Genomic DNA, 23,904 nt, shown 5'->3' with positions numbered 1-23,904 from the left:
TAATTTTTTAAATATTTTTAGTAGAGACAGGGTTTCAGTGTGTTAGCCAGGATGATCTGAATCTCCTGACCTCGTGATCTGCCCACCTCGGCCTCCCAAAGCGCTGGGATTACAGGCATGAGCCACTGCACCCAGCCTTATCTCAATTATTGTAGCCTGCATCACATACCTAGAGACAAAGTATTTAAAAATATACCTTTCTAATATGAAAGCACTTCTTAATAATGGTGACACATGACTCCACTTCAAGACAGTAACAACTTGAAGAAGTTGGATACCAATGTTAGAAAAAGCTGTTGGAAATGTAGAACTTGAGATTTAAAGCAGGAAGCTAACTGAGGCATTCTGTGTACTAGTTTGTAATTGCCCTAAGAGAGAAAAAACATATATATAATATATATAATGTATATAACATTTTATATATAATATATGTAACATTTATTTTATAAAATATATTTAAATATTTAAAATTTTATATATAATATATTACTGTGATATAATCAGGAAAATAAAACACTACAGTATTGGTGTGATAAAAACGTTTATTATATATAGCATGTAATTTTCATTTTGTATTATGAGATGTTACCAAATTTACCTTAAAGCTTAAAAAAAATTTAGTGGAAAGATATTTGTTCCTGCCCTTTATCTATGTTCATCAAAATAAAGATTTCTACTCTGATTTTTTTTTAATGAGTTTATTGAACGTGAAAGGAAATCCTCACTTTTTGCAATGCATCATTGATAGTTTCAGACATATGAAATGTATTTTTGGTCTGTATATTCTTTAGATAGTTCTGTGACTCTTCGTTTTCATGAGACTTGTGTATTCATTATGTCTTACTATTGAAGCATTTCTTTCAACAGAATCCTTGAAAGGAATTAAGTGATAATGCTGCAGCTACTGGTTAGATTTTTCAGTGTAATTTAAAACGACCTTCTTTGTGTAATTAAATGGCAGATGTGATCTGCTACAATAGTAAATAAGACTAGCTGTGACAAGCATAGTAAAAAATAAAAACTTTAGAGGGAGGTTACCTAACCTTATTATCAGTTAACCACATTATTAATTCTGAGTTATGCAACAATATTGTTATTTGCCATTTAACGCACCATGATAAATATGAGACCACTTGAAAATCAATCAAAAACAATAGTAAGTAGCACATTTTCTTCTGAAAAGTTGAACTTTTAGGAAATCTTTAATTCAGGGGAATATGTCAGACAGGAATTAGAGTAGAAATCATTCTTTCTAGAATACATAGTTTTAAAAAATCAATTCTCAGTGATCCATCAAAGAATTACGTATTGTAGAATTCATAAACATAAACTAGTAGTTAAAAAGTAAATTTCCTTACCCAGGTGTGCACCTGGGTCATCCCAGCTACTCAGGAGGCTGAAAAGGGAGAATCACTTGAGCCCAGGAGGTATAGGTCATAGCAGTGAGCCAAGTCACTGCACTCAGCCTCGATGACAGAGTGAAACTATGCCAATTAATTAATTAATTAATTAGTTTTCTGAAATTTAAACAGTTCAATTCCAAAGAAATCAACGTAAAGTTGATTTGTTACATATTCTTTGACTGTCATTTAAAGCATTACTTATATTTCACTTTTAAAATTTGCTATCTTAAATGTACATGTACTTTCGTTCATTATGCTTCTTATGATGTAACAACTGTTATTTGTTTTTCTTTGACTTTGTAGACAGACTTGGGAGATGTTCTATTTAATGTCACAGGACAGTGTTAAAAGGAGAGCAGCATAGAATAGTGGTGAGAAATCTAAGCCCTGGAGTCTGATCTGCATATAGTCTTGGTTTCTTCACTTCTTTGTCTTGGGGTTTAATGACCAGTTACTAAACTTCTATAATTCTTGCTTCCTTTTCTGCAAAAGTAACAAATAGTAACAATATCTTACATGATTTTTCAGGAATTATTTGGGCCTTAGAATAGAGAGTGGTCTAAATATGTTTTCAATGTGTGAACTATTAACATTTCAATTGGCACTTATGCCACAATTTTTTTCCAACTCAAAAAGTAAACTTTAATAATGGTAATTATTTTAACTGTGTTTAGGAATTTTTCATATTGATTTCAGATAATATGTTTCTCATTTATTGAGCACAAATTGTTCAACCCTTTGCATATCATAATAGTTTTATATTAGTACTTTAACAAAATACTACAGATTTCCTGACCAGATTTATTAAAAAACATAAATTTATTATCTTAAAATTATAGGAAAGGATTATAAGGAAGACTCTGTTGGCTTGTGTTTTCTAGCTTCTTGAGAGTGTACATTCCTTAATTTATGGACACTTTCTTTCTTTGAAACCTGCAAAGTCTGATCATGTCTTTCTCACATTGCATCATTCTGACATTAATTCTTCTGTTTCCTTCTTTTATTTTTATGGCCCCTTGCCATTATATTGGACCCCACCAGATAATCCAGGATAATTTTATGTCAGATTGCAGAGTCAGCTGATGAGATACCTTAAATCTGCAAATTTAATATCCTTTGCCTTGCTGCATGATATAATAACAGATTTTGGGAATTAAGATCTGGACATCCTTGTTAGGGAGGTAGATGTGGTTGTTATTCTGCTTACTGTATATATGTTAACACTCATCTTAATCTTCATAGATAAATAAATAATGATAAAATAGATATCATTATTTCCTTTTTATAGGTGAGGAAAATCAGATCCAGGATCTGCTCCAAACAAACTAGTTTACTACAGAGTAATGGACACACAGACACTAGAACCATGTTGCTTATATTTAAATCCCATCTTCCTTTTTTGTATACTTGAGTTTCCTCACTTCCTAATATATTTATTTATGAATCTATAGTGTGCGTCAATTGCCCAGGAAAATAAAGCCCCTTATTTTTACACTTTTAAAATTGTTTTATTTTGATATATTTATTTCTAATCAATACTTTTCCTTACTCTAATATTACAAGTGTATTTTATTTCAAGTATATTTAATCCTATACTCTTAATAAAATCCAACTCTAAAACACCTCTTTTTAGAAGGCTTCATTTCTCTAGCCTGTTGTGCTTGCTATCCATAGTCGTCATCATCTTAAGTATCTTATCATTGTACAAATAGGTTATTGATTAGGTTAGAATACACTATGTACAGTAGGTAGATTAGGGTTTTTTGTTTGTTTGTTTTTGAGACAAGGTCTCACTGTCACCCAGGCTGGAGTGCACTGACATAATCTTGGTTCACTGCCATCTCCACCTCATAGGCTCAAGCAATCCTACCACCTTAGACTCCCAAGTAACTGGGACCACAGGGGCCTGCCACCACACTGGCTAATTTTTTGTATTTTTGGTAAACACAGGGTTTTGCTGTGTTGCTGAGGTTGGTCTCGAACTCCTAAGCTCAGGGAATACCCCGACTTCCACCTCCCAAAGTGCTGGGATTACAGGTGTGAGTTAGCACACCCAGACTTGTACACTATGTAGAATAGAATGTGCAATGTATTTCAAATAGAATTGTCAGGTTTATCAGATGTTTAGTGAAATTGTTGATGGTTATTGTGATACCTTGGTTTTTGTCTTCTTAAATTAAAATAATTTAAACAAGAGACACACAGCAAAAGAGGTGTGGCATAAAGTAATTCTTTGCAAAAGAAAAAGAGTGTGTTGAAATGTAGGTACAGAATAGAGAGAATACACCGAGAGAGAGAGAGAGAGAGAGAGAGAGAGAGAGAGAGAGAGAGAGAGAGACAACATCCTGAGAGGGGATGGGCTTCTCATAGGTATGAGATATCAAAGACTGGCCTCAGGGAGACTCCCTGTTTGGGAAAATCTTACATGATTATTCATAAGGAGGTCAAAAAGATGTTGCTAGTAAGCATGTTGTGGATGGTCTTCTGGGTGCACTGTAGGTATTTGTTCATATGTCACATGTCTCATTAGCATCTTAAATCTCTACCCATGGGTGTGCTTTTTTTGTATTAAAATGAGCAAAGGGTCATTTGAAGATAGGTAAAATCTTCAAATGTACATAAAATCAAAATGTACGTGCTCTTTAGGGGGAGAAGTTCTACTGAAGATAGCTTAGGTTGAATGAGCTCAATGACAATGCAAATGCTAAGGCTTACTATGTTGGCTATAAGATCACCCCTGTTGCAGTAGCTTCCCAAGAACAGGGTCATTTCCTTGATTACCTATTCTGCCCCAAAACATTATTTAGGCTTTTCTTTCAATGCAGAAGCCACTTTTATTCCATGCCTTTTCATACATTCTTGTATCCAAACAACTAAAAGAAAGTCTTAAGAAATAAGATTGATTTGACTCTAGGAGGTGGCTGGCAAGATGGCTGAATAGGAACAGCTCTGGTCTGCAACTCCCAGTGAGATCAATGCAGAAGGCAGGTGATTTCTGCCTTTGCCACTGAGGTACCCTGCTCATCTCATTGGGACTAGTTAGAAAGGGGGTGCAGCCCACAGAGGCCGAGCCAAAGCAGAGTGGGACGTTGCCTCACCCAGGAAGGGGTCAGGGAACTCCCTCCCCCAGCCCAGGGAAGCCGTGAGGGGCTGTACCATGAGGAATGGTGCAGTCAGCTCAGATACTATGCTCTCCTCACAGTCTTCACAATCCGCAGACCAGGAGGATTCCCTCAGGTGCCTCTACCACCAGGGCCCTGGGTTTCAAGCCCAAAACTGGGTGGCCGTTGGGGCAGACACCAAACTATAGTTTTTTGTTTGTTTGTTTCATTTTGTTTCATTTTGTTTTGTTTTTTCATGCCCCCAGTGGAGCCTGGAAGGGCCACCAAGACAGAACAGTTCAATCCCCTGGAAGGAGGGCCTGAAGCCATGTAGTCAAGTGGTCTAGTTTAGTAGAGCCCACAAAGCGCAGCAAGCCAAGATCCACTGGCTTGAAATTCTTGCTGTCAGCATAGCAGTCTGAAGTCAACCTAGGACGCTCAAGCTTGGTGTAGGGAGGGGTCTCTGCCATTACTGGGGAGGGATGTCTGCCATTACTGAGGCTTGAGTAGGCAGTTTTCCCGTCACAGTGTAAACAAAGCCTCTGGGAAGTTCAGAATGGGCAGAGCCCACTGCAGCTCAACAAAGCCGCTATAGACTGCCTCTCTAGATTCCTCCTCTCTGGGCAGGACATCTCTGAAAGAAAACCAGCAGCCCCAGTCAGGGGCTTATAGATAAAACTCCTATCTCCTTGGGACACAGCACGTGGGGGAAGGGGCAGCTGTGGGCACACACTTAAACAGTTCCCTACCAGTTGGCTCTGAAAACAGCAGCGGATCTCCCAGCACAGCACTCAAGCTCTGCTAAGGGATGGAGTGCCTCCTCAAGTAGGTCCCTGAACCCCATGCCTGCTGACTAGGAGACATCTCCCAGCAGGGGTCGACAGACACTTCATACAGCAGAGCTCCAGTTGACATCTGGCAAGTGCCCCTCTGAGACAAAGGTTCCAGAGGAAGGAGCAAGCTGCAGTCTTTGCTGTTCTACAGCCTTCGCTGGTGAAAACCAGCCAAACAGGATCTGGAGTGGACCTCCAGCAAACCTGCAACAGAAGGGACTATTAGAAGGAAAACTAACAGAAAGGAACAGCATCAATAAAAAGGACGTCCAAACAGAAACCCAATCTGAAGGTGAACAACGTCAAAGATCAAAATTAGATAAATCAACAAAGATGAGGAAAAACCATCCCAAAAAGGCTGAAAATTCCAAAAACTAGAATACCTCTTCTCCTACAGAGGATCACAGCTCCTCACCAGCAATGGAACAAAACTGGACAGAGAATGAGTTTGACGAATTGACAGAAGTAGGCTTCAGAAAGTAGGAAATAACAACCTTCTCTGGGTAAAGGTACATGTTGTAACCCAATGCAAGGAAGCTAAAAACCTTGAAAAAAGGTTAGACAAATTGTTAACAAGAATAACCAGTTTAGAGAAGAACATAAATGACCTGATGGAGCTGAAAAAAACAGCATGGGAACTTCATGAAGCATACACAAGTATCAATAGCTGAATCGATCAAGTGGAAGAAATCATATCAGAGATTGAAGACAACTTAAAGTTGCATTGATCCCTTTACCATTATGTAATGTCCTTCTTTGTCTCTTTCCATCTTTGTTGGTTTAAAGTCTGTTTTATCAGAGACTAGGATTGCAACCCCTCCTTCACTTTAAAGTGAAGCATAAAGCCGATATTAGAGAAAAAAGAATGAAAAGGAATGAACAAACTCTGCAAGAAGTATGAGACTATGTGAAAAGACCAAACATACATTTGATTGAAAGTGATGGGGGGAGAATGGAACCAAGTTGTAAGACACTCCAGGATATTATCCAGGAGAACTTCCTCAAGCTAGCAAGACAGGCCAACATTCAAATTCAGGAAATACAGAGAACACCACAAAGATACTCCTCGAGAAGAGCAACCCCAAGACACAATCATCAGATTCAACAAGGTTGAAATGAAGGAAAAAATATTAAGGGCAGCCACAGAGAATGGTCAGATTACCCACAAAGGGAATCCCATCAGACTAACAGTGGATATCTCTGCAGAAACCCTAAAGAGAGTGGGGGCCAATATTCAACATTCTTAAAGAAAATAATTTTCACAGAATTTCATATCCAGCCAAACTAAGCTTCATAAGCGAAGGAGGAAAAAAAAATTCTTAACAAACAAGCAAATGCTGAGAAACTTTGTCACTACCAGGCCTCCCTCACAAGAGCTCTTGAAGGAAGCACTAAATATGGAAAGGAACAACTGGAACCAACTATGCGAAAACTAGCAAATTCTATGGAGACCGTCAACACTATGAAGAAACTGCATCAACTAACGGGCAGAATAATCAGCTAGCACTATAATGACAGGATCAAATTCACACATAACAACATTAACCTTAAGTGTTAATAGGCTAAATGTTCCAATTAAAAAGACACAGACTGGCAAACTGGATAGTCAAGACCTATCAGTGTGCTGTATTCAGGAGACCCGTCTCACGTGCAGAGACATAGGCTCAAAAAAAAAAAAAGATGGAGGAAGATTTAGCAAGCAAGTGGAAAGCAAATAGAAGGAGGGGTTGCAATCCTAGTCTCTGAAAAAACAGACTTTAAACCAACAGAGATGGAAAGAGACAAAGAAGGGCATTACATAATGGTAAAGGGATCAATGCAACCAGAAAAGCTAACTCCTAAATATATATATGCAGCCAATACAGGAGCACTCAGATTTATAAAGCAAGTTCTTAGAGACCTGCAAAGAGACTTAGATTCCCACACACTAATAGTGACAATTATAGTGGGAGGCCTTAACACCCCACTGTCAATATTAGATCAACAAGACAGAAAATTAACAAGGATATTCAGGACTTTGAACTCAGCTCTGGACCAAGCAGACCTAACAGACATCTACAACTCTCCACCCCAGATCAACAGAATATACTTTCTTCTCAGCACCACATTGCATTTACTTGGAAACTGACCACATAATTGGAAGTAAAACACACCTCAGAAAATGCAAAAGAATGGAAATCTTAACAGGCTCTCAGCCCGCAGTGCAATCAAATTAGAACTCAGGATTAAGAAACTCACTCAAAACCCCACAAATACATGGAAACTGAACAACCTGCTCCTGAATGACTACTGGGTAAATAATGAAATTAAGGAAAAAATAAAGAAGTTATTTGAAACCAATGAGAGCAAAGACACAACATACCAGAATCTCTGGGACACAGTTAAAGTATTATATAGAGGGAAATTTTTAGCACTGAATACCCACAGGAGAAAGCAGGAAAGATCTAAAATCGACACAGTAACATCACAATTAAAAGAACTAGAGAAGCAAGAGCAAACAAATTCAAAAACCAGCAGAAGACAAGAAGTAGCTAAGATCGCAGCAGGACAGAAGAAGATAGAAACACAAAAAAACCTTCAAAAAATTCATGAATCCAGGAGCTGATTTTTTGAAAAGATCCATAAAATAGACCACTATCCAGACTAATAAAGAAGAAAAGAGAAAATAATCATATACACGCAATAAAAAATGATAAAGGGGAGCTCACCACTGATCCCACAGAAATGCAAATCATAATCAGAGAATACTATAAACACCTCTATGCAAGTAAAGTAGAAAATCTAAAAGAAATAAATAAATTCTTGGACACATACACCCTCCCAAGACTAAACCAGGAAGAACTTGAATCCCTGAATAGACCAATAACAAGTTCTGAAATTGAGGCATTAATTAATACCCTATCAACCAAAAAAAACTCAGTACCAGACAGATTCACAGCTGAATTCTACCAGAGGTACAAGGAGGAGCTGGTACCATTCCTTCTGAAACTATTCCAAACAATAGAAAAAGAGGAACACCTCCCTAACTCATTTGATGAGACCAGCATCATTTCGATACCAAAACCTGACAAAGACACAAGAAATAAAGAAAATTTCGTACTAATGTCCCTGATGAACATCAATGCAAAAATCCCTCAATAAAATACTGGCAAACTGAATCCAGCAGCACATCAAAAAGCTTATCCACTGCGATCAACTCGGCTTCATTTCTGGGATGTAAGACTGGTTCAACATACACAAATCAGTAAACGTAATCCATCACATAAACGGAACCAATGAAAAAAACACATGATTATCTCAATAGATGCAGAAAAAACCTTCAATAAAATTCACCACCCCTTCACAAATCTCAGTAAATGAGGTATTGATGGAACGTATCTCAAAATAATTGAGCTATTTATGACACACCCACAGCCAATATCATACTGGTTGAGCAAAAACTGGAAGCATTCCCTTTGAAAACCAGCACAAGACATGGATGCCCTCTCTCACCACTCCTATTCAACATAGTATTGGAAGTTCTGGCCAAGGCAATCAGGGAAGAAAAAAAGTAAAACGTATTCAAATAGGAGGAGAGGAAGTCAAATTGTCTCTGTTTGCAGATGACATGATTGTGTATTTTGAAAACCCCATCATCTCAGCCCCAGATTCCTAAAGCTGATAACCAACTTCATTAAAGTTTCAGGAAACAAAAGTCAACGTGCAAAAATCACAGTTCTTCCTGTACACCGATAATAGCCACATCATGAGTGAACTCCCATTCACAATTGCTGCTAAGAGAATTAAATACCTAGGAATACAACTTACAAGGGATGTGAAGGACCTTTTCAAATACAACTACAAAACCACTGCTCAAGGGAATAAGAGAGGACACAAACAAATGGAAAAACATTCCATGCCCATGGATAGGAAGAATCAATATTGTTGTTGCCATACTGCTGAAAATAATTTATAGCTTTAGTGCTATCCCCATCAAGCTACCGTTGACTTTCTTCACAGAGTTAGAATAAACTACTTGTAAATTTCATATGGAACCAAAAATAGCTCGCATAGCCAAGGCAATCCTAAGCCAAAGGGACAAAGCTGGAGGCATCACACTACCTGACTTCAGTCTATACTACAAGACTACAGTAACCAAAACAGCATGGTACTGGTACCAAAACAGATACATAGACCAATGGAACAGAACAGAGGCCTCAGAAATAATGACTAACATCTACAACCATCTGGTCTTAACAAACCTGACAAAAACTAGCAATGGGGGAGGCATGCCCTATTTAATAAATGGTGTTGGGAAAACCGGCCTATATGCAGAAAACAAACTCGACACCTTTTTTACACCTTATACAAAATTAACTCAAGGTGGATTAAATACTTAAACGTAAGACCTAAAACCATAAAAACCGTAGAAGAAAACCTAGGTAATACCATTCAGGATGTAGGCCTGGGCAAAAGACTTTATGACTATAACACCAAAAGCAATGACAACAAAAGCCAATATTAACAAATGGGATCTAATTAAACTAAAGAACTTTTCTGCATAGCAAAATGAACAGGCATCCTACAGAATGGGTGAAAATTTTTGCAATCTATCCATCTGACAAAGGGCTAATATCCAGAATCTACAAGGAACTTTACAAATTTGCAAGAAAAAAAACAACCCCAGCAAAAAGTGGGCTAAGAATGTGAACAGGTACTTTTCAAAAGAACACATGTATGCAGCCTACAAACATGAAAAAAACCTTATCATCACTGATCATTAGAGAAATGCAATCAATACCACAGTGAGAGACCATCTCACACCACGTAGAATGGTGATCATTAAAAAGTCAGGAAACAACAGATGCTCACGAGTAGGTGGAGAAATAGGAATGTTTTTATACTGTTGGCGGGAGTGTAAATTAGTTCAGCAATTGTGGAAGACAGTGTGGTGCTTCCTCAAGGATCTAGAACCAGAAATACCATTTGACCCAAGAATTCCATTACTGGGTACATACCCAAAGGATTATAAATTATTCTACTATAAAAACACAAGCACACGTATTTATTGCAGCACTGCTCACGATAGTAAAGACTTGGAACCAACCCAGATGCCCATCAGTAATAGTCTGGATAAAGAAAATGTGGTACATATATACCATGGAATACTGTGCAGCCAAAAAAAAGGATGAGTTAATGTCCTTTGCAGGTACGTGGATGAAGCTGGGAACTATCATTCTTGGCAAACTAACACAGGAACAGAAAACCAAATACTGCATGTTCTCACTCCTAAGTGGAGGTAGAACATTAAGATCACATGGATACAGGGAGGGGAACATCACACACCAGGGCCTGTCGGAAGTCAGGGATTAGGGGAGGAATAGCATTAGGATAAATGCCTAATGTGAATGACTGGTTGATGTGTGCAGCAAACCACCATGGCACATATGCACCTACGTTAACAAGCCTGCATTTTCTGCATATGTATCCCAGAACTTAAAATATAAAAAGTAAATAAATAAATAAATAAGATTGATTTTCAAAAGTCTAGGAGTTTACTGCTTCTGTGGTTCCTAAAGTTGTTTTTTATCCTATTCCTAATACAGTTGTGCAGTAGAAGCTTTATCAGCTTCTATTTTTTTCCCCACTTTAGAGCAGAGTATGATAAAATATATAAACTTAAAGTAATTTTGTCTCAATCCTGTTGCCTTTTAGAAGTCTCAGTATTCCTGGTGTTTTATGCCTTAACAGAAGGCCACAATATGCCTGTTCATTTCCCTTCTTATATATTTTTTAAATTGAATTTGTAATTGTTGTAGGGTAAATCTATTCAAATTGAGCAAAATGAAGAAATGTCAACACTGCATTTCTGTGGCTGTGTATAGGCCATTCAGAAAAATTCAAAAGTTCTCTTCAGATGAAATCTGTATCAAAGCCAACAGTTTATATTAAAACAAGTCTTGAAATTTATCTTGAATCTTTTAAATATTCTTTACCTTAATACTATTACTTTCTCTGTATTCTTCCCTACCCTTTAATTGAATTAGATCCTCATTTATGTGGTCTCCATTAAAGCCTCTACCTCTCAAAATTATTGTTGTTCTTTATTCATTTCCTACTGCTGCCTTCTGAAGTGGTAAGGAATAAAAATTTATTTGAAGAAGAATACATGAGAACATGGAGTAACCACAATTCAGTTATTCAGTATTGTTAATATAACAGCAGTCAGCTTTTAAGATTTCACTGTTGAGGCATATAATTCTCTACCATCATTCCAGAGAGTCTGCTTGCAGAATGGCTGTTGTAATATATAATAACAATATTATTATTTTTATATTAATATTATTCAACTGTTTGTTTCTGTAGTGTCTATAGAAATACTATTCATTCTTAGTGTTTATTTCTAGCAACCAAGCGTTATTCCTTTGTAGTGTTTTGCCTCGTTTTTATATGAAATTTCAAAACTAAGTATAAAGTAATACAATAAAAACTGTGATGTAATTGTCAAAATAATGAGAATTATTGGAAATGAAAGTTTATCTGCTGAGGAATAAGTAGAACCAAACTGACTGCACAGAACTAAGCTTCATTATACATTCATATACAGGTGTGGTGGCTCATGCCTGTAATCTGAGCACCTTGGGAGACCAAAGCAGACATTTGAGAGCAGTCTGGCCAACATAGTGAAACCACATCTCCACTAAAGTTACAGAAATTCAGTGGGTGTGGTGATGTGTACCTGTAATCTCAACTACTCGGGAGGCTGAGGCAGGAGAGTTGCTTGAACCCAGGAGGCAGAGGTTGCAGTGAGCCAAGATCACGCCATTGCACTCCAGCCTGGGTAACAAGCGCTAAACTCTGTCTCAAAAAAAAGAAAAAACTAACCCTCATTGTCTGGGGGAACATAATGTTTTTTTTAGCCCCAAGGATTTTATCTTCATGAAAGACAGTTGCACAGGGTGGTGGGATGAGTGGGTACAAAAATTGACAAATGGTGAGCAGAAGAGGGTATGGAAGACATAGTAAGAGTAAGCTTACTTATGTAGGAAATTGGATCCCTAATTAAATAGCCTTATAACATCATGCAAACTTTCCCTTTTTGACCCCCACGTTTCCCACTTAGTTAAATGGATATGGATGCTTCTTGCACTGAGCTGTTATGAGAATTACGTGGCATATCTAATGTACCAATTCCATGTCTTTTGTCTGGTACTAAGCCTTCATGATTGCTACCTCTTTGTGGCACTTTATTTTCTCATTTGGAAACATGGTTGAATTTGCAAAAAACACAAATTCATAAAATTTGAAACATTATTTTCCTGTGAAATATGACATGTTTTGAAACACTGTTTTGAAAACATATGCAGTAATATCCCTGTACCCAGAAGTGAAATCATGTAGGAGAGGATGAGAGGAAAACATCAGTAGATGCTACAGATCCAATGTGGTTTATATTCTTACTTTTTGACATGAACTGAATTTTTCACTTGTCTCCCCGGCACCTCTTCCAGACATACAAAAACTCACAATAAGGCTCTGGTAAAATTCAAATATAGACAAAAATATGGCTTTGTTTCTAAAGAGGCATAATTGCTAAAGGCAAACCGAAAATTATGTATTTTATATTATACTTCAGGAATTTGTCAGGCCACATTAGGCTTATCTTGCTGTACTTGTCTTATGTTTTTAAATGTTTCCATATTTTGTATATAATATCCCTAATGAGTTTGCCCCAGGGTTACTTATAGCAATTTTGATTTAAAAAGTAAAGAAACATAACTAGTACCTGGCAAGCAACAAATGGCAAGAAAAGATAAATTAAGGGCCGGGCGCGGTGGCTCACGCCTGTAATCCCAGCACTTTGGGAGGCCGAGGCGGGCGGATCACAAGGTCAGGAGATCGAGACCACGGTGAAACCCCATCTCTACTAAAAATACAAAAAAAAGTTAGCCGGGCGCCGTGGCGGGCGCCTGTAGTCCCAGCTACTCGGGAGGCTGAGGCAGGAGAATGGCGTGAACCCGGGAGGCGGAGCTTGCAGTGAGCCAATATGGCGCCACCGCACTCCAGCCTGGTGGATAGAGCGAGACTCCGTCTCAAAAAAAAAAAAAAAAAAAAAGAAAAGAAAATATAAATGAAGGAAATTAAATCTGCCATTAATGTATATCGTAAAGTTGTATGTAAATTTAAATTTATGTAAAATTTAATGTATATTGTAAAATTTAACTGTTGTTATTTAGTCCCACAACAGTTTACAAAACCAAAACAGATAAAGCGTCACGCCCATGATGGTTACACTCACGGGAAAGAAAGATAATAAACAGATATGGAAAATAATTTTATGTACTGATAATATGATTGTTTTCTCCCTAAATACTTGGTTTGTAATCCCTATAATGATAATTTCAAGTCAATATCTGTACTGTAATAGAGCAGCAAGCTCCAAATTAGCGCAAACTCTCCTGATTCCAGGAGGTTGTATGTTTACAAATGGTGTTAATGGCATTTTCATTAAACCCATATCATGCTTTTTAAGGTAAGTTTAGAGTTGAAATGTACCTCAGAGTATGACCTATACCACCTCTGCTTTGAAAACCTTAGATTTGCAGGAACTTTAGCAGACAGTTTTGAGCAGTGACAGCAAATTACAGGAAAATCAAATTACAGGAAAATTATTGTATAATTATATACAATATATTGTTATCCTCACAAGTATGTGTAGGAAAACTATAAATTATAAGAAAAGTTAGTGTGAATAATAATGAAGGATTCTACTATATGATTTTCGAATTAAAATTCAGCAAGTAATACTCTTTTGTTTTTCCTTTGTTCTCATATTGGAACTAACTTTGTATCTTATAGTGACCATATGCATAGATAATTGTCTGCTGTAGTGCAAAGTTTTAAAATCTATTATATAAATGCACTGCTTGTGAGGGAATAGGCAGCCTTCTTGCCTCTCTATAATCATAAAAATTCCAACCTATAATTCAGTAACAGTATTCAGTAGTTACTCTCATAAATAATTTTTACCTACAATAGGTATTGTCTTTTGAAAATTCTGAAGCAATGTCAGACATTGAGAGAAGCTCTTGTTGCAGCAGGAAAGGAGGTTATATGGCATGGGCGGACAAATGATGAACCAGCTCATTACTGTAGCATTTGTGAGGTGAGTAACTGTTTTTACTGATAGTTGTTTTGTTTTGGATTCTCTAGGTTTCGAATGTTGTTGCTTTATTTTAAATTTACCTATACTTTGATGTTATGCTTTTGATTGAAATTGACTATTAAAACTGTTAGGCTAAGTTCTCATCTGATATTTCACTAACTAGATATATTAGAAGTATCTCCTACAGAAGAATTTATTTAGTAAATCCTTATCCAAATGATAATCATCTCAGCTTTAGACTAGGAACAGTCCATAACAAGTACACAGATGCCTACAAACAGGATTTAATTCAATATTCAGGCAGGTCAGAATGAAGTCCTTTTTAGTTCATTTTATAAGACATTATTGATATTTCTCTTGTGGCTAAGATTTACAAGATGTACAGAATAAGTATGTGTTGCTTGCCCTGGAGAAGTTTATATTCTACTTGCAGAGACAAACTATAAATAACACATTGTAATACACATCTAACTGATGAATATGAGAGTGGATATATGTACAAACTATTACAGAAACACTGAGGAAAATGATTTGTCTGCTGTTTTTCTCCTCTCAAGCATACAGACTTAACATTTGAGTTCTTGAAGAATGTTCTGATTGCAGCAGAGAAAAATAGCAATAATTGGAGATTTATAGAACATCATTACGCTTCAGGAACATTGTATGGATGGGAAAAGGAATAGTATATTCAGTAAAGGGTAATTAATTATTTCAATGTGGCTGGAAAGTAGATGGCAAATTCTTAAAGTCCATTAGAGTAGGCTGTGTGTGTAGTTTGCAGATCATCTTGATGCATTTTAAGGAATTCGATATATATGCTGACATAAATGGAGCTTTTAAATTTCTGAGCAGAGGACTATGTTATATGTTTCAGAAAAAAAAGGTGGTTGATAATTGGATGAAGTGGAGATAGAAAGCAAACAAGTCAGTGTGGACGCTATTAGAATGGTGTTAGGAGGTGTTAATGAACATCCTAGACTAGAACATAACCTTAAGAAAGTGAAAAAAAAAAAAAGGGAGGCATTCAAAAGTGTTTATTACGTTGTAAAATTACCAGCACAGTTGATCCAGTGTGGGAATTATGATAAGTAGAAGAACCCTACATTTGCAGCTCAGGTCGCTAGAGTACTGTTATTCCTGTTGATGGTAATAGAGAGCTTCATATTTGGAATTTTAACTCTGTTTAAAGATGACTTAAGGTAATGAAGATTTCGCTTTTTTAACTGAAGAAATCAAGCAGAAGTCTGAGGATGCTTGACTAAAATTAAAAGTCTAATGTAAACCTTTAAGTTTGTAATTCTGAGATAAATTGATTAAATTCATTGGCAATTTTTAAATTGTATAAACTCACCAAAGTATATTATTATGAGCTCAAGTGGATTCTAGTTAGGTGTTTTACTTCAGAAAAGTGAATGTATTTTTCTAGAATATGAAAAAAACTATTGTATTCCTCAATGTTATCCATTATTCTGGCTGAGCCTTTGCAACTCATCAGTCTTTGTCTATAAGATGTGCATTTTGTCTCTTGTTACATTAATGTTCATGAATACACGTTTGTTTTTACTTTTGTTTAATATGAGGCTTAAAACACACACTTCTTGTTATTCACCTATCAGTTTCGTTATCTTGAAAAATATCAGATTATGTGCATATTCCAAGTTTTTTTATTGTAATTCTAGCCTTGGTGAAAATTAACCACAGTGATGTGCCGTAGACATCAAAAATGAATGACTGTGGATCTCAGTCATTTAGGGAACACAATCCTTCAAACACAGAACACTATGAGTACTCTCACAGAAAAGTGAAAAGCAAGTAATGATCTGGTACTATTGGTAAAATAAAAATACACTGATTTTTATCAAAACTTGAATTACACTTTAGTGAATGGTCATAATGAGTATTTAATTTCTTTAAAGACAATCTCTAAATACCTAATGTTATCCTTTTCTCTGGATGTGCTACAAAAGAAACCTGGTGTCTCAAACTCACAGCCATAGTCTTGTTTTGTCTTAAGCCCTTGGATTTAACCAAAAATCATTGTACAGTTCCATGTGAAGTAGAATCCCCATGGATAAAGGGCTAAAATAATTTCAGATATCACTGTCCAGTACTGTTTATTTGTTTGTTTATTTATTTAATATAGGTGGAGGTTTTTAATCTGCTTTTTGTCACTAATGAAAGCAATACCCAAAAAACCTACATAGTACATTGCCAAGATTGTGCACGAAAAACAAGCAGAAGTTTGGAAAATTTTGTGGTGCTCGAACAGTACAAAATGGAGGACCTAATCCAAGTTTATGATCAGTTTACACTAGTAAGTGATCAACACGTGAGTACGCTTAGTTAGGTGGGTTTAAAGCAGTGATCTTTGACTTTGCTAACTGATAAATATGTGTTAAGAAGAAACTTAAATTATCCATTAGTGCAGTACATACTGTGTAAGGAAAAATATTAGTAGCCTTCCTCATATTTCATGTTAATTTTTCTATATAAAACTGATGTTTATTACCATTTTTGCTTCTCAGTGAGAATGACCCCAAAGAATAGTTACGCTAATTACATTTGTAAATCTCTGTATGTTTTAAAATATTTTGTAGTTGTTATGCTGCTTACATAACTTATAAAACCTTTGTATATACATGTAAGTTACTTAATTCTTCTGTAGTAATTATCTGAAAGAAATGTGTGGGTTTTTTTCATGTGCTTTGTGATTTTAAAGATTCCCAGAAGAGTTAGCCTGATAGCAGTACTTGATGGAGCTTGCTTGACTAGATTATGTGATATGTAAGACTCAGGAAAAATATATTAAATGTCATCTAGCTGTGGCATTTTCATAAGCCAGTTGCTAGTGAAATTTTAATTAACTTTAAAATTATTTGTCCACACAACTTTTCTTTTAGCGATCTAAAAAACTGGTTAACTTTTAACAGTATTCCAAAGGTTGTTCACTAAATGATGAAAAATGGAGGTAATAGCGCAGCACTCTTAAAGAACTGGTTCTAATGGATAAAGTAAGAGCATCTCGACTGGGCACAGTGGCTCACGCCTGTAATCCCAGCACTTTGAGAGTCCAAGGCGGGCAGATCACCTGAGGTCAGGAGTTCAAGACCAGCCTGACCCACATGGAAAAACCCCGTCTCTACTAAAAATACAAAATTGGCCGTGCATGGTGGTGGATGCATATAATCCCAGCTACTTGGAGGCTGAGGCAGGAGAATTGCTTGAACCCAAGAGGCAGGGGTTGCGGTGAGCCGAGATCATGCCATTGCACTCCAGTCTGGGCAACAAGAGCAAAAACTCTGTCTCAAAAAGAAAACAAAGAAAAGAGCATCTCTCTTAGGAAACTGTTGAGATTTCGTGTGTCTTGTAAACTCACTTCATAAAAAGGCTGTCTTTTATAGTCATGAACTAGCAAACACGATTAAGGATTTGTATAACAAAATCTTAACTTTTATTTCTAGGGTCTTTCATTGTCATCCTCATCTTGATATTGTTCCATGAATATTAAATGAGATAATTTCTGCTCTTCAGGAAATTTCTGCACCACTGGGTTTGTAGCTGTTTCATAAAACTATTGACTAAAAGCTATGTCTATGCAACCTTCCAAGAATAGTATGTCAAGCAACTGGACACAGAGTGCTGCCTCTACTTCAGGACTTAACATGCTGACTCAGCTGTACTTCAGAAAAATAATATTAATCATATGTTTTGTGTACATATGACAAAACTGTCAAAGTGACACAGAATACTGACTTGAAGATAGCCTTTTTCATGTCTCTGTATTTCTGGGCTGATGAATTAATATTCATTTGTATTTAACCCTGCAGAATTTTCCTTAGTTAAAAACACTTTCCTAGCTGGTCATTTCTTCATAAGATAGCAAATTTAAATGTCTTCTTGATCAGCTTTTTTAAAAATGTGTACTATTACCTGAGTAAGTTTTTTACTGCTTTATGTTTTTGTGTGTTTTGAGGCCATGATGATTACATTTGTGGTTCCAAAATAATTTTTTTAAATATTAATAGCCCATATACAAAGATAATGGATTGCACATAGACAAAGAAATAAACTTCAGATTTGTGATTTTTGTTTCTAGTCTTGATACAGATTTACACTATTTATAAATACATATTTATTGCTTGAAAATATTTGTGAATGGAATGTTGTTTTTTTCCAGACTTAACTGCCATTACATACTAAGGAGTTCTGTAATTTTAAACACTACTCCTATTACATTTTATATGTGTAAATAAAACTGCTTAGTATTATACAGAAATTTTTATTAAAATTGTTAAATATTTAAAGGGTTTTCCAATGTTTGAGTTTAAAAAAGACTTTCTGAAAAAATACACTTTTTGTTCATTTTCAAACCTAATGATTATATGTATTTTATATGTGTGTGTGTACACACGTATAATATATACAGAAACCTCAATATATAATTGTATAGATTTAAAAAGTTAATTTTTTACATCTATGATAGTTTTTGAGGTGCCTATTATAAAGTATTACTCACAGAAGTATGCTATTTTTAAAGTAAATGTCTTTTAGTGTGATTTATTAAGTTGTAGTCACCATAGTGATAGCCCATAAATAATTGCTGGCAAATGTATTTTATAATAGTAGAAAACATATAGTGAGTGAAGTAAAGATTTTAAAGTAAACATTATATAGATTTGATAAATCTTGTTTATAATTAAGAGTTTCTTATGGAAAAGATTCAGAATGATGACCTCTTGTTTTAGAGAACAACTAAGTGACTTATTTTTTTAAAGCTAGATGACTTTGAAATGCTATACTGTCCTGCTTGTACAACATGATTTGGGGTGAAGGGAAAGAAAGCATTAAAAAATCTATATCGCTAGTAAATTGTAATAAGTTTGATTAAAACTTTTATTTCATATGAAAAACTTACTAATTTAATATTACCTCATTTGGTAATAATACTTGTCTTTTCTACCTCTCCTTTCTGAAGCATTTTTATTTTATCACATTCTTCTTTGTAACAGCTTTCCAGAGAGCTTTAGTGAAGAATCATAGAATGCTTTAATAGAAGTTATTTAAATGTCAAAAGGGAATTTATAATCTTACCTGGTGAAATGTCTTGATCATTGCATTAATGTAGTACTTTCCTCAGACAAGTTTGGTATATTTTAGCTTCCTAAAAATAGTTGTTAGAAAACTCATGAAGATATTTTATTAAGTTAGGCAATTGAAGTCTATTAGCAGTAGTCATCACATATCTAATTTCAGGGAAAAAATGCAATTTGTAATTAAGGAAGAAAAATAGTAAGTACTTCTAGATATTTTAAATGCTGATATTCTTGTAATTTTCTTGTAAATTATCTTATTCAGAAATCATTGAGATTGAAATTCAGGACTTCCCCCCACCAGCACCCCCCCAAAAAAACTACAAATCAACCATCAGGAAACATCTAGAATACCATAGCTATACCTGAACTTTTCTTAACCAGTTGTTTTGTGTTAAACATAACATCTTAACTCTTTTTAAGATGATTTATGGCCAGGATTACTGTATGTTGAATTTACAGAATTGACCTAGTCATGAAAATGACTTTACCTGTTTATCTTTTACACTTTTTGTTGTTGTTTATTTGTTTTTGTTTTTGTTTTTTGAGATGGAATCTCACTCTGTCACCCAGGCTGGAGTGCAGTGGAGTGATCTTGACTCACTGCAGCCTCTGCCTCCTGGGTTCAAGCTCTTCCGTCACAGCCTCCCAAGTAGCTGGGATGACAGGTGTGCATCGCCACACCCAGCTAATTTTTTTGTATTTTTAGTAGAAATGAGGTTTCATGACATTGGCCAGGCTGGTCTCAAACTGCTGACCTCATAATCCACCTTTCTCAGGCTCCCCCAGTGCTGAGATTACAGGCATGAGGCACTGCACCTAGCCCTTTTACATGTTTCCTAATGGATAATTGGATTATCCATTGAGAGTAATACTTTTCAGAAGCTTACACTCTTTAAATAGGCAGAAAACCAAAATTGAAAATCAAATATATCACTAGTTTGGCATTTATCTAGATAAAGTTCTGTTATCTACTTTAATCAATTTATCACCTTTGTAAGTTGCATTTTGGAGATCTTTATAAAAAGATTCTTTTTTATTGTCCTTTGTACTGCGGGACGTGTGAAGCTGCTCAAGCTGACCCTACCTATGTGCCTTTCAATAAAAGAAATTCATAGCACACATGTTGTTCAGAAAATAATCCAGTAGTTGCATAAAATGATACTTTTCCCAAAAGAAACAAGAACTATGTGGAAAACAGCCATATTCTCTTTCTCAGCGATTAAATATGAAGTTTTCTTAGATTGATTTGCATTTCTGCCATGTATATATAATGTGGCTTACTTAACCTGGTTGTTACCAGAAATCTCAGCTTCTGGTTTTTTTGTTTGATTGTTTGTTTGTTTGTTTGTTTGTTTGTTTGTTTGAAACAGAGTTTTACTCTTGTTGCCTAGGCTGGAGTGCGGTGCAGTCTCAGCTCACTGCAACCACCGCCTCCTGGGTTCAAGCGATTCTTTTGCCTCAGCCTCCCAAGTAACTGGGATTATAGGCCACCCCGTCAGGCTAATTTTTTGTATTTTTAGTAGAGAAGGGGTTTTGCCATGTTAGGCAGGCTGGTCTCAAACTCCTGACCTCAGATCGACACATATCAACTTCCCAAAGTGCTGGGATTATAGGTGTGAGCCACTGCAGCTGGCATGCTTCTGCATTTTAATGTAAACCTTATCAGCTTTTCTGAAGTAATACATTACAAAGTAGGATGTTCAAAATACTAGTATAAATCAACTTACGTTTATGATTACTTAATTTCAGTGTAAAGAATCTATTCCTCCTAAATATTTGAGCCTTTTTGTTAGCCATTAAGTTCCTGTAACATATTTTTATTTTAAACATTCTAATTAGCTTCTCCTAAAAGACAAATACGGATAAGATGTGAACTTGTCCTTTACACCCCACAAGGCTTTTACCGTCTAATAATGGAACATAAATGGAAAAAATAACAAAAAGGTACTGTTACAGTTTCCATTCAAGAGTCATCCGGGCACCGTGGCTCACACCTGTAATCCAGCATTTTGGGAGGTTGAGGCAGACAGATCATCTGTGGTCAGGAATTCGAGACCAGCCTGGCCAACATAGCGAAATCTCTTCTCGTAAAAGTACAAAAATTAGCCAGGCATGGTGGCACATGCCTGTAGTCCCAGCTACCTGGGAGACTGAGGCAGGAAAATCACTTGAACCTGCAAGGCAGAGGTTGCAGTGAGCTGAGACTGCACCACTGCACTCCAGCCTGGGTGACAGAGCGAGACTCCATCTCAAAAAAAAAAAAAAAAAAAAAAAAAAAACAGCATTAGGTCATCTACATTCACACTTCATAACATGAATGTTTGGGGACCTCAAGTTCTTTGTCATAACTAAGGTATTGGGTGAGTAAACAGATAACTGGGGAAGAGACCTGATGATGTAAAACTCCTCAGTCATGTTAAGACTTTCTGACTGTTCTTGTAGTTAGTAACAGAGCTATTGAGTGGTTTTATACCAAAGAATCAATAAATTTGCAAAATCTTTTATCACTTGCATTTGTTTCAATGCTCCACTTGTTCTTTACACATATCCCACGGGATTGTTTCTAAGACTGGAAGTACAGGGAAGAAATGTTTTGTACTTGGAATTTTCGTTTTGTGGAATGGAAGTAAAGCCACAAATTTCAGAAACATTTTAAGGAATAAAGTTCACAGATCCCCATGGAGAAGTGTGCTCTTAACAAGACAAAATCCAGAAAGGACAGAGCAGAAGATATAGGGACATCTAAGTGATTTTAATTGATATAGAAAGTAACAGATGGGGGCCGGGCGCGGTGGCTCAAGCCTGTAATCCCAGCACTTTGGGAGGCCGAGACGGGCGGATCACGAGGTCAGGAGATCAAGACCATCCTGGCTAACATGCTGAAACCCCGTCTCTACTAAAAAAAATACAAAAAACTAGCCGGGCGACCTGGCGGGCGCCTGTAGTCCCAGCTACTAGGGAGGCTGAGGCAGGAGAATGGCGTGAACCCGGGAGGCGGAGCTTGCAGTAAGCTGAGATCCGGCCATTGCACTCCAGCCTGGGCGACAGAGCGAGACTCCGTCTCAAAAAAAAAAAAAAAAAAAAAAAAAAAAAAAAAAAAGAAAGTAACAGATGGATATGTGAATCTCAAATTTAGAAATGCAAGTTAGTGAATCTACAAGTGAGAAGACTACAAGTCCACCTTTTGGCATCACGTAAAGGGAAGGGAAAACAAGCTAAAAAAAAAGGCAGGAAGAGTAAATATTTTGAAAACTAAGTCTATATCATTCTGAAAAGATAGAAAAGGAGATCTCTTTGGGTTAGTGCAAGTTTACTGTGATGTTAACCTGAGCAGCTTCAGTGAAATAATGTACTTACACCTAGAACTGAAAAGATATTACCCTGTGGATTAATTTTTTAGATTTTACATTTATGTTCATAATCCATTTTGAGTTAATTTTTTCAATACATTATAAGGCATACATCAATATTGTTGTTTTTGTTTTTGCATTTTGTGTCTGAGCTCCAGGACCATTTGTTTGTAACTCTAAAAGTTATCAGCAGAGTGAATTTGTGTTGGTTGTTTTTTGTGTTTTCTAGACTGTTTCGTTTTTATATCTGTTCATCTTTGTGCAAGTGCTTCACTATCTTGATTACTGTAGTTATATAATAGGTCTTAATATTGGATAAAGCAGTTCTTTATTCTTTTTAAATACTGTTTTTACCTATTGTAGAGTCTTTGCCTTTCTATATACATTTTAGAATAAGCTTGTCTAGGGCTACAGAAAACCTTATTGTGATTCTGTTATGTTGTGCTAACTATATAAACAACAATGTTCTAATATCTAGAATACATACCTACATAAATATGCTTGCAGCATAATTAGTAGGTTAATAAAATTAAGAAAATTGGCATCTTTAATATGTTGAGTATCCCAGTCCATATGGTAATTCTCTCCATTTAAATCCTTGTTGATTTTTTTCATTAGCTTTTGTAATGATCAGTATGTAGATCCTGTACAGATCTTATACCTACAGATTATTTTATTTTTTAAATTGATAATATTTTGCATATATATGGGAGTACATGTGATATGTTGCTACATATGTAGGATGTATAACTATTAAATTGGGATATTTTGAGTGTCCATTACTTTGTGGACTTACCATAGCTATGGGTTGGGGAAAATTCAAGTCCTCTTCTATTTCTCCCTTGAAATATACATTCTTATTAACTACATTCATCTGTACTGCTGTTAAATGATAGAATGTATACTTTTTATCTAACTGTATGTTTGTACCCATTAACCTACTTGTCTTTATCAGCTCCCTCCCAGCCATCTGTCCTTC

At 36.0% G+C, this 23,904-nt stretch overlaps 1 protein-coding gene across 15 annotated transcripts in view; it reads left to right on the top strand.

Annotated features, from left to right (window-relative positions):
• UTY (ubiquitously transcribed tetratricopeptide repeat containing, Y-linked) overlaps positions 1-23,904 on the top strand; it is a 229,739-nt gene that overhangs the window by 195,388 nt on the left and 10,447 nt on the right. For 8 of the 15 annotated variants that reach the window (XM_010356762.2, XM_010356780.2, XM_010356767.2 and 5 more), the window contains 3 exons: positions 14,356-14,482; positions 16,626-16,796; positions 17,944-19,372. In XM_010356762.2, coding sequence (XP_010355064.1) covers positions 14,356-14,482; positions 16,626-16,796; positions 17,944-17,970 — 325 coding nt within the window. In that variant the 3' untranslated portion in view covers positions 17,971-19,372. Of the gene's footprint in view, positions 1-14,355; positions 14,483-16,625; positions 16,797-17,943; positions 19,373-23,904 lie in introns of those variants that run through there. The other 7 variants (XM_030926240.1, XM_030926238.1, XM_030926243.1 and 4 more) reach the window with 1 other exon arrangement.

Source organism: Rhinopithecus roxellana, chromosome 22 (genome assembly GCF_007565055.1).
Source record: "Rhinopithecus roxellana isolate Shanxi Qingling chromosome 22, ASM756505v1, whole genome shotgun sequence".
Classification (NCBI taxonomy): domain Eukaryota; kingdom Metazoa; phylum Chordata; class Mammalia; order Primates; family Cercopithecidae; genus Rhinopithecus; species Rhinopithecus roxellana.
The sequence above is the reverse complement of the archived record's forward strand: the minus strand, read 5'-3'. Positions and strand labels throughout refer to the sequence as shown.